The sequence below is a fragment of the Aotus nancymaae genome, unplaced genomic scaffold (assembly GCF_030222135.1).
Source record: "Aotus nancymaae isolate 86718 unplaced genomic scaffold, 86718_ANA_hifiasm-v0.15.2.pri h1tg000020l, whole genome shotgun sequence".
Lineage (NCBI taxonomy): Eukaryota > Metazoa > Chordata > Mammalia > Primates > Aotidae > Aotus > Aotus nancymaae.
The window spans coordinates 65,627,836-65,640,216 of record NW_026988432.1 but is presented as its reverse complement, the minus strand read 5'-3'; the positions used below and the strand labels follow the sequence as shown (position 1 = coordinate 65,640,216).

The window sequence follows — 12,381 nt, the reverse complement described above, 5'->3', positions numbered from 1 at the left end:
ACACAATCTCAGCATCTGTTTCCTGGGGAACCCGATCTATAACAAGGTGTCAGAAGGGTATTTAATTTAGGTAGTGATGCCCGGAAAGCACCGATATTTGGTTTTGGAGGTCAGAAATGATACAACCAGGTAAGAATTTTAGGGAACTACTTGACACTTGGAAGACTACTGAAACCACAGATATATAGATAATTTCCACATTTAAAAAAGACATAAGCAAAAAGTGAACATCATATTAAAAGGGTGAGTAGGCCAGGTGTGGTGGCTCATGCCTGGAATCCCACAGCTTTGGGAGGCCAGGGTGGGAGGATCATTTGAGCCCAGGAGTTTGAGACCAGCCTGGTCAACAGAGTGAGACCTTATCTCTACAAACAAACAAAAAACAAAGCACTAGCAGGGTATGGTGGTGTGTGCCTGTAGTCCCAGCCACTCAGGAGACTGAGATGAGAGGATTGCTTGAGCCCAGGAGTTTGAAGTTATAGTGAGCTATAAAAAAGAAAATAGCAAAATAAAAATAAAGGGTGGGTGTAGAGAAAATGAGTCACTAAAAAATACAGAAAAAGGGCTGAGTGTGGTAGCTCATGCCTGTAATCCCAACACTTTGGGAGGCTGAGGCAGAAGGATCGCTTGGGGCCAGGACTTCAAGACCAGCCTATGCAATATAGTGTGACTTTGTCTCTCCAAAAAAAAAAAAAGAAAAGAAAAAAAGAAAAATAAAATTAAATAAAGATTAGTCAGTGAGGCAAAGGAACCAGAAGAGAGCACCAACATGCAAGAATAGGGAGGGAAGAATTTTATGAAGTGATCACAGTGCCAAATTTGACATATCAAAGAGAAAAATGAGTCCAATGAATCTGGCAATTATGGACTCAATGGTGACCTCTTCCAGTGCAAAATGGTGAAGGAATTAATAGGAAATGAGACAGAGAAATCATGCAGAGATTACACTTGGACAGAGTAAGCTTGATAAACTCACACAGTCACGGGAGAACTTTTTTCTCACCAGGATAGAGGTGACCCAACTACATTCAGAGTGCGTAAAGGTCAATGGAGAGGGAAAAATGAAAAAAATAAAAAATACTAGCAAGAACAGTGTTTGAATAGAGGACGGTTCCAGAGAAGACTGGAAAGAATGGGCTTAAAAGCATATGTGGAGGCATTAACCTTCCAAGAAATAAAAACATGCCTTCTTTGAAGCAAAAAGAAAAGCAGGAAAGAAAAAGAAAATACTGTAGACTTGTGCTGTCCAGTAAGTAGCCACCAGCCACAAAGGGTTACTTAGTACTCACTAAAATGTGGCTTGTCTGAATTGAGATGTGCTGTAAGCATACCAGATTTCACACTTAGTCTAAAAAACCTAAAATATCTCATTAATACTTGTTCTAAATTGATTACATGTTGAAATAGTATTTTGGATATATTAGGTTAAGCATTTATTAAAACAAATTTTACCTGCTTCTACTTTGAAAAGCGTGGCTACTAGAAAACTTCAAATTATGTATGTGGCTAGCATTATACTTCTATTGGACAGCGTTGCAGGTGTATAGTAAGTGATGACATTACTTACTGTGGGAATACAAATCTTGCTTAAGGGGTTTCCATCCAGGAGATATGATCCATTAAATGTTACATATTCATCATAATACTGAGGTGCTTGAGGAATCACACTACACAATAATTTGCGTTTTTCTTCAATTTTTTTCCTTATGTGCAAGTATTCAAAATACGGATTTGCTCTCTCTGAACTGTATGGCTGAATCTCATCTAGTTTCAGAGAATCTACAATGGCTGCCAGAGATTGCTGAGTTTTCTCTTTTGCCTGTAGTAAAGAGGGACTCACTTGCACAGGCTGAGGTACACGTGACACTTTCCTTTTCCGTGGATGGTGAATTTGAGGATCATCATCTTCTGTTAATCTTATTCTTCCTCTAGGAGATGAGGATTCACTGTCTTTTTCTGATAATAGTGTACAGCTAGCAAGAATCGGTTTGTTTTGATTTGCTATTGTATTTGCTTTGTTTCTAGTCATTCTTTGAGGGATTTGGTTTTCAGTTTTATCATCTTCAGAATTTTCTTCTAATTCTACTTTAACTAACTGACCATATTTATGCATTTCTGGTTGAGCTGACTGTTGTGAATGGTTTTCCAGACTTGATAAAATGCTTTGTTGAGATTCTTCATCTTCTATGGAAAGCAAACACTTTTCACTTTCAGGACAATGTTTTGGATTATCTTGTTCATTTAGGTTTCCTTTTGGCATCCCTGCATTCATTTCACATAAATCAGAATCACACCTATTCAAATGAGTTAAAACCAAACTCTCTACTTTGTTTTCCTTTTCATGTGAAATAACCTGAATATCAACTGTGCTGTTCTCAACTTCATGGCCACTGGAAGACTTATAAGTTAGTTTGCTAAATGCATAATGTGTATTTAGCTGGGTAGAGGCATCACTTCCGTTAAAGTCCTTTTCTGATGGTAACACAGGCAAAGTATAAGCCTTCTCAAAGTTTGGTGATGCTTCCCGAATAGTGCTGTCAGAGTATACTGGGACAAAGGCATCTGTTTTTTGAACATCTCCTAGGACGAAAGTATTTTCTGTATCTTTTGTAGATTCATTATCAGTATCTAAAACAGAACTAATAATCTGAACTGCATTTTTTTGTTGTAAAATACCCGGTTCTTGATTGGCAACATATGACAAAGACATATGTTTAGAAATCGATTCAGCATCTGAAAGTGATTGGCTGGGGAAAGAGCAAAGTTGCTGTGAAGGCATAAAGGATGCTGGATCCTGAGCGCAAGAGTTCCCTGGCAGTTCAGTCTGGTGAAGGGATAAAAAATCAGCATTTTCTTTCAATATTTTGTTTTCAGAATTAGAAAAACTCACAAGAGAGGAATCTTGATCAGGTATGTTAGAATGTGGGCAGATAAAGTCTCTGGTGCTTAATGTCTCTAGTCTATCAGGCATCTCCCATGATTTATTTTGGATTACACCAACCTGACTAGACGGCTCTAAATGCACCGGACTGTCCATTACAGTGCCTACTGCAGCAGTATTCTTGATGATATTTCTATCAGTCGAAACACATTTGCTGCTTGAAGCTCCAGTTGGAGAGGCTGCAAGACTGGAATGGATGTTAGACACATCTGAAAGGTCTCTTTCAGGCACATTTGAGAACACCTCAGGTTTGGGAGAAGGACTAGTATCTCTTGGCACAGTTAATAAGCTACCTTGATTGCTTTCTTCTGATATTGTCTGGAATTGTTTTGTATGTTCACAAATGGCAGACGGCATGCTACATCTTCGAACCTCTACAGTAGGTCTCCCCTCACTTACAATTAGTTTAACATCTTCTACAGAAGATGACCTAAGATGGGATGTTGGAAGTCTGTTTGCATATGGTGGCTTAATCCGCTCTGGCAAGTCAGCCAGGCTGTCCAATTCCCTTTCATGAAGGGCAGGCGATTTGGCAATTGACAAAAAAGGTGACTGGGAAAAGGACATTTGGGATTCTGAACTCTCTAACATAAAGTCAGAGTCATACTCAACTGGAGGCCTTGGGGTTGTCACTGTAGTATGGCAGGAATCTTCTGAACTAGCAACAGAAATCATGGATACAGATCTGGAGCTGAGACCTGACTTTTCATTTTCTGATCTAGGAGACCTGTTTAAGCTATTATCAGAAACAAAAGATGACTTCCCTAAAGTCATTACATTTTTGGTGTCAACAGATTGTGATCTGTTACTCACAGCATCTTTAAGTTGTTTCTCCTTGGTATAAGCATCACTCAATTCTGAACTCTTTGACCTAGTAAGTTCTTTAATTTTGGATTCAGTTGGTGTATGCTTTGTTTTTTCTTTATCTTTTATTTTAAGTTCTAAACTGTTACGATTTTTCAACCGTTCCTTTTCTTTTTGCTTAATTTTTTCCTTATGTTTTTTGTGCCACTGTTCTATTTCTAGGTCTTTAAGACTTAGCATTCGTTCAAAACTTGTCTGCATTAAATCATCATTCACTAACCTCTTTTCTTTAGGCCGGGTATCTTTTGATGCTGGTGATGACTTAGGTTTAGGCTTATCTGCTTCAGATTTTAGTTTGAGCAAGCTATTTAGTTGAATTTTATCTTTATGTTTGTCTCGTTCTTTGTATCTATCTATATCTTTATCTTTTTTATCTTTTTCTTTTCCATCTGGAGTTTTCAAAGGTTCATCTTTTGTTTTTTCTTTAAGGGATAAGGGTTTTTCATGTTGTGCTTTATTACCATCTACTATACTTGATTTTTTCTCTTCCTGTACATGTTTGGAGTTAGCTATATTTATACTTTCTTTATCTCTAGATTTTTCCTTTTTATCTAGTTCCCTGTCTTTTTCTTTACTTTTGCCTTTTTCTGATTTAGTATACTCACTATTATCCGATTGTTTATTTTTTTTCTCCAAGTGCTTTTCTTTGCTTTCTGCTAGATGCCTCTCTTTTTCAGGCTTTTCTTTGTCATGTTTCCTATCCATCTTTTCTCTACTTTTCTCTCTGTCATCAGTTTTTTTAACAGCAGCAGTATTTTTGCTCTTCTCACCTTCTTTATGGCATTTTTCTGTGTGATGCAAATATAGCTTGTCCTTTTCTCTTACTTTATCGACACATTCACTAAGATCTAACTTGTCTTTTTCTGACTTATGCTCATGTTTTATCTTCTTTTCAAAGTTTTTTCTTTCCTTCTCAATGTCCTTTTCTTTAGTTTGAAATCGCTTCTCAGATTTTTCTTTACTTTCCTTTATATGCTTTTCTTGTTTTTCAATGTCTATTTCCTTTTCCACTGAATGAAGCCCGATAGATTCCTCAATGGCACTCATACCCAAAGAAATAAATTCTGAGTCTTTATCTGTGGGTATGTTCTCTCTCTCTTCTTTTAAATCTTTTATTTTTTCCTCCCTAAAAGATTTCTCACTTTCCTTTTTAATCTTGTCTCGTTCCTCTTTAAAGTTTCTCTCTTTTGAGACATGCTTTTCCTTGGTTTTCTCATCTTTGATGTTTTTTTCCAATTTTGATTTTTTTTCTAATGTTAGGGATTCATGTTCCATATTTAAAAACAGATCTTCAGTTTCATCACTTTTAAAAAAATTTTCTTTCCAAAATTCTCTATCAAATTCCACACTCCTCTGCAGTTCTTTGGCACTATCCTTATTTTTGTATTTTTCCTTTTCAACTTCTACTTCTTTTTTATGCTTTTCTTTTTCCCTCTCTTTATGTTTCAATTTATGTTTTTTTAATGTTTTACCCTCTTTATCCGTTTTTTTCGGTGTGCAATCTGAATTTTCAAACGTTGGACTATGATCTTCATCCTTTATTTTGGCATTTGATTTTTCACCAAATTCTAAATGGAAATCTTTCTGATGTTTGCTTTTATCCTTATGCTTACAAGATTTTACACTTGAACTTTCTGGCAAGAATTCAGATTCTGTATTATCATACCAAACAAGATCAGGCTGTAACGACATTTCAGAACTTCCTGGTGATAAACATGTTTTAGTATATTCTTGTTTTAGTGGTGTTGACTGTTTTTCACTTAATCCACAACAATGTTTGGGAGATTTACCAGTGGAAATATGAAATAAATGTAATGAAGTATCATCTTTTGGGCTAAAAGATTTCCTAAAGTTCCCCTCCTCTCTGGTCTTTTCTGAGCAATCTAGTCCAGTATTTACTGTCAAGTTTGTTATTCTGGTATTTTCTTTTCCTTCCTTTTCTTGCTTTAGCTCTTGGTTCTCTTTATTTTTATTCTGGTTCTTCAATTTTCTTTTAACTTTGCCTTTCTGTTTGTGTTCACCTGTAACTACATATTCCTTTTTGGTTTGTGTATCAGAATTTGATGTTTCAGGGATGACAGAAACTGTAGTAGAAATCTTTTTATTCTGAAGAGCTTCTTCATCAGAACTTTCAGTACTTGAATATAAAACCCTAGATGGCTTTTGTTTTTTATTTTTAAATGATTTAGGATAGAAGGCTTTCTCCTGTTTTGCAAATAAACTAGTTTTTTCTGCTTCGGGTTCATTTTCTTTTCGTTGTTCTTTCCTAAGAATATGCCTATCATCAATCATCTTATTAATTTCTTCATCATCGTCATCTTTGAACTCATACTCATCAAGGGCAGATGGAAGAGGTGTTTTACTGGGAAGGATTTGTTTACTTTCACAGATGAGAGAGTCTTTCTCTGTTTCAGAGTCAATATTTTCATCAACACTAGAAGGATTTACAGATTGAGCCTCTTCAGAATCTAGAATAAAAAAAGAAAATGTGGTGTTGGTCAAAACACAACTGTCAGAAAAGTAGTTTTTTTTTTTCTGAGAGAAAATTCTAGCTTATACAATAAACATTTCAAACAATTCATAATCACTACATATTTATATGGAAATAATGCAACAGCAATGTGTAAAAACTGCTAGTGTTGTAAAACAGCTTTTCTATAAAATATGCTCTACGGTGAGGCTCCTTTTGACACTTCTAAAAGCACAGAGTATGTTAAAATCACAATATGTAGTATAAAAATATAGTTCTGCAATCAATACAGGAGCACGTATCTCTTTGATATACTGATTTCCTTTCTTTTGGGTGTACACCCAGCAGTGGGGTTGCTGAATCATATGGTAGCTCTATTTGTAGTTTTTTGAGGAAACTCCAAACTGTTTGTTTACAATCCCACCAACGGTGTACAAGGGTTCCTCTTTCTCCACATTTATGCCAGCATTCATTATTGCCTATCTTTTGGATAAAAGTCATTTCAAATGGGATGAGAGGAAATTAGTATATTGAAGAGAGAACTTGCACTCCCATGTTTATTGCAGCACTATTCACAATAGCCAAGATGTGGAATCAACCTAAGTGTCTATCAATAGATAAAAAGATAAAGAAAATCTGGTTCATATACACAGAATATTATTCAGCCATAGAAAAGAATGGAATTCTATCATTTGCCACAACATGGATGGAGGTGGAGAACAGTACTTTAAATGAAAAAAGCCAGGAACACTAAGACAAATACAGCATGTTCTCACCTGCATGGGGAAGCTAAAATTAAACTCATGGAAGCAGAAGAGTGATAGCTATCAAAGACTGGGAAGGATTGTGGAAAGGGGAAGATAAGAGAGAGTTAATGGGTACACAAATACAATTAGATAGGATAAATAAGATGTAGTGTTCAGTAGCACAATAGGGCAACTATAGTTAATTATTTATTTCCTATTTCCCCGTAAGTAAAAAAGAGAGGAATTAGAATGTCCCTAACACAAATAAATGATAAATGCTGGAGGTAAACCAATTACCCTGGTTTGATCTTTTCACACTGTATACTTACAGCAAAGTATCACATGTACCCCACAAATTATGTACAACTATTATGTATCCATAATTGTTAAAAACTTAAAAATAATTGCAGTTACCAAAAATATATATATTTATATATATATATACATTTATATATATAATAACCCAGGGGTCTTAAGGGGAAACATTAGCTGGTAAAATGTTCTGTAAAGGTGATGGGGGGATGGAGGCAGCAAACCACATTGCCATGTATGTACCTATGCAACAATCCTGCATGATCTGCATGTGTACCTCAGAACCTAAAGTACAATAAAAAATATATATACATATTTAAAAAAATAAAAAAAGGTTCTGTACATTCTGTACACACGTACTTTTTTTGGAGAGATAATATTTAACTTGAATAAGATTCTTTAATCGAAAACTGACTTAAAAACACTAACTTAAAGGGTTTAATTATGTAGACATCACAAACTGTTTTATGTATTTCAGAATATTTTTTGTATTTTTAGTAGAAATGGGATTTCACCAAATTGCCTAGGCTGGTCTTGAACACCTGAGCTCAAGTGATCCACCTGCCTTGGCCTTCCAAAGTACTGGGAATACAGGCATGAAGTACTGTGCCCAGCACCCAGCCCCGTAAATTCTATTAAGGGAGTTAAATATAAACTGAGAGCTAAACTGGTTTGTCATTTGTGTTTCTGATTCATCAATTTGAAGCAATGCATTCCAATTCAGATATATCTTTTTTTAAAAGATTTCTATGTTTTACAAAGAAAAGAATGTAAATTCTGAAGTAAATAAGTTACCCTGACACTAATGTCCATGATGAAAGCCTGGAAATTTCTACAGGTGAATGACTCTCACCTGGCTCTGGATCTGGAGTCACACACGCCCATCAGGCTCATCTCTCTGCACACTGGTTTCTCAACGCCATCTGCAAAGATCCTGTGCTGCTCAACCAGAGGCTGGCCAGCCTGTGGGCCTCAGCAAAGACCACTACACCTCCATGATGCCATTTCACTTGCATACCACTTCCCTTTCTTTGCCTGAGCAGTCCCCAATTTTTAAATTTATTTTAATCACTCAAGAACATAGATCAACCTGGTCCTGGACTCTAGTGGGGCAGTAACTCTTCAAAAAATGTTTGTTCTGCCTTTCTTAGTAGATGACTGCTGTGGTGAGAAAAATCATCTGAAATCTGCAAATCCTTAAGTTCCCTTAAGTAAAAAATGGCCATGTTTATTATTATACTAGTTATTTTCCATATTTTAAAGTCTCTGCCATCTATATAACTAAACTTAAGCTTGTATTTAATAAAACTTTTTTTTGAGACAGTCTCGCTTTGTCACCAGGCTAGAGTGCAGTGGTGTAATCTCAGCTTACTGCAGCCTCTACCTCCCAGGTTCAAGCGATTCCGCCTCAGCTTCCCGAAGAGCTGGGACTATAGGCATGTGCCACTACCCCCGAACAATTTTTGTATTTTTAGTAGAGATGGGTTTCACCATGTTGGCCATTATGGTCTTAATCTCTTGACCTCGTGATCCACCTGCCTCAGCCTCCCAAAGTGCTGGGATTACAGGCATAAGCCACTATGCCCAGACTAATAAAACATTTTATACAATTATTTCTGACCAAAAAAGGCTCTTTAAAAATTTCTAATGTTGATCATCTCAATTTATTCTCAACAATTTTATTTGGGAAACTAGGAATGAAAATGAGAAACAGGTTAAGCAACTGTTAAAACATTTTATTACAATCTGTATTAAGGCATTTTTTTCTTTTGAGATGGAGTGCAGTAGTGCAATCTTGGCTCACTGCAACATCTGCCTCCTGGGTTCAAGCAATTCTCCCTTTAGTCTCAGCTGGGATTACAAGCGCCTGCCACCATGCCCAGCTAATTTTTATATTTTTAGTAGAGACGGGGTTTCTCCATGTTGGTCAGGCTGGTCTCCAACTCCCGACCTCAGGTGATCCACCTGCCTCGGCCTCCCAAAATGCTGGGATTACAGGCATGAGCCACCGTGCCTGGCTGGCATTTTTCTTCTCCATAAAAAAAAGTAAGTTCCATTTTGTTATTTAAATGCATCTAAATGCATTAGAAAGTTCTTGTACGTCTCAAGGCTACTTCAGATATTTCCAACTAAGACTGTAACATTTAAAGAATGGAGAAAATGTTATTTGAATTTTCTATTATCCTTAGGCTTAACTGTTCACCTGACCCATCAATTTCTATCTTTTCTTGTAGGTATACTAATGTAACAGCAACCAAATGAAGCAGATGTGGCCAATGCAGGGCGATAACAGTATATACTATAAATCTCTCCCTCAAAATCTCCTAAAAAAATAATAGGCAGAGGGGTGATGACACATGGTATCTATTCTCATGTTGACATTTGACAAAGTAATGACATTTCACATGCCTAATGAGAAAGAGATGGTTTAAAAACATTTGAATTGTATTAATAATTATGCATTTTTATAAAATATAATTATTACTGTCACATATATTTCAGGAGTAGGTGATGATTCAAAACTAAATATACCGTAACTTTAAACTTAAAAAAAACTTATAGTCAAGTCCCAGTCTTTACTTCCAATCTTTCCTCTGAAATTCAACTGACTAACCTGGATATTCCTGGACTCCTTTCAACTACCTCAAAAACAAAACTGAAAACATTCAATTCATTACTTTTCCTTCCACAACTGCTTACTCTTACTGCCTAAAGCCAGTACTCCTCACCTCTGTGGCAGACCAACCAATCAAGCTATTCAAATTTAAAACTCTCAGAGTCATTTCAAATTCTCTCAATTCCTCAACTTCCAAATTCAACTGTTCAGAGTTTTGATTTCTGGACTCTCTTGCTTTTGTTTTTTTTTTTTTTTTTTGAGAGGCAGGGTCTTGCTCTGTTGCCCAGGCTGGAATGCAGTGGTGCAATCATAGCTCACTGCAGCCTCCCACCTGGACTCAAATTATCTTCCCACCTCAGCCTCCCCAGTAGCTAGAACTACAGGTGCCTACCACCATACCTGACTAGTTTTTTTGTAGAGATGGGGACTCACTATGTTGCCCAGGCTGGTCTTGAACTCCTGGCCTCAAGCAATCCTCCCACCTTGGCCTCCCAAAGTGCTGGGATTACAGGTGTGAGCCACTGTGCCCAGCCTGGACTCTCTCTTAAGTCTATTTTCTCTCTATTCCCACTATTACTATCTCAGCTCAGGGTCTCATCATTCATTGGCTAGATCAGTAATCACTTAAACCACAATGTGACCAGTACTACCTATCATTTCTTATTCTCACCTGAGGGCTCCCCACTGTAGGGTAACATAAAAACTCCAATGACGATAAAGAACTCTCAAAATCTGGACCACCATCTTCACTATTACCACCATTTTTTTTAGGCCAGTCAAGTGAAGGAGTGTGAGTGGAGTAGCAACAAAGACATCTGTAACTAGTTGTAATCAATTACTTATAAATATCACTGCACTCAGAACAGCCACTACTACTACTTATTAAGCCCTATTATTTGCTGAGCAAATAATATTTGGTCTTTACAACAGCTATTATTATCCTCATTTAAGAGACAAATAGAGCCACTAAGTAGTTTTTCCAGGGTCACCTACTAAGGGATGCAGCCCAGGGTATTTCTGATTTCAGTGAGTTCTACCATGACTTCCCTTTCACTGCTTCTTGCTAAACATTAGCCATATTAGTGTAGTATGTCCTCTTCCCCAAACTTGCATGCATATTTATGTGGATTCTAATCAGTTTCTCTTTATTATTTCCCAACTGTTTAACTAGATATTTCAGATTAATGGTCAGGGAGAGGAGCAGTCAGGAATTTATACATGTTAGTACAAGTGCAATGATGTTTAGAACTAACTGATCACAACCAGTTACAGATTTATTCTTTTTCTACTCCCACTGCTTATTTGACTAGCCTTGTTAAAAAATGTATACACAGGAAGGGATTAGAGTAGTAATCTGTTGTGGGAAGGAAGATGGGAAGTAGACTTGAGAGTGTATTTGCATTGGAATTTACTTAGATTATAAGTTTATTTGAAGTGGTTTGGAAGGAGGTAAAGTTAACCTACTAATCACTCCTTGGGAACATCACTGGTTTAGAATCATTTCAAAAGGTGTGCACTTTTATCCTTGTCATACTGATCACTGGGACATAAGAAGTCAAATACTGTCTGTTTCCCAGAAATGGCAAGGGAGAAAGAAAAAGCTATCTGCTCCACAATACCCCAATGCATTATATGTATTCTAGGTAAGCGCTTAAACACACACAATTTAGCTTTCTGTAAACTTATAAAAGTAGCACTTTATTAAGAGCACTATCTATAGGAATCAGGGAATGAGAAACTTATATATGTTATATATGTAGGGTGAAGGATGACAGGGGTGAGAGTGTGGTTACTGAGGGGAAAAAAGGCCCATTTATGGAATTGGGAGGTCTTCTGGAGAGAAGGTAACATCACTATGGTAGCTGTAATCTTTTGCTTTTGTTTTCCACATTATTCAAAAAGTTACTTCAAATATAAGCCTGTGATCTATACAGAGGGACTTTCATAAGGCCTAACACATAGTAGGTGCCTAATGTTAAATGTACAATGAGTTTTAGAACTGTACTAAAACATCAAGAAATTAAGTAGGGGTGCTTATGGTGGGATAAGAGAGAAGTATAGAAAGAGATGCAAACAACAAATACAAATTTATTCACTATTTAATTTTGTGTAGTATCCAGGTGGCAACTACTGTCTGGATAATTCACTGCTCATGTTTCCTCTAAACTCAGCAATGGTGCCAAACATCTCATCCATGTGCCATGACTTGCCATAGTAACTACCATGCGGAACACTGATTTGCTTCACATATCATCCTTAGCTCTCATATAAAAGTTTCCACACATGCACTGACTTGTCTGTCTTCCTACACTGAGCTCCTGGCTTTCTCAGCTGTTGAACATTTTTGCCAAACAAAATTTCTTATTTTATATATAGCACCATGTTTATATAGTGGTGTTTGTATAATTATTTGAATATGTATTTTATGAAT

The 12,381-nt window shown here is 36.5% G+C and overlaps 1 protein-coding gene across 5 annotated transcripts in view; it reads right to left on the bottom strand.

The window, feature by feature from the left end:
* ANKRD12 (ankyrin repeat domain 12) overlaps positions 1-12,381 on the bottom strand; it is a 154,540-nt gene that overhangs the window by 20,553 nt on the left and 121,606 nt on the right. For all 5 annotated transcript variants that reach the window (XM_012446798.2, XM_012446797.2, XM_012446804.2 and 2 more), the window contains one exon: positions 1,568-6,273. In XM_012446798.2, coding sequence (XP_012302221.2) covers positions 1,568-6,273 — 4,706 coding nt within the window. The remainder of the gene's footprint in view (positions 1-1,567; positions 6,274-12,381) is intronic.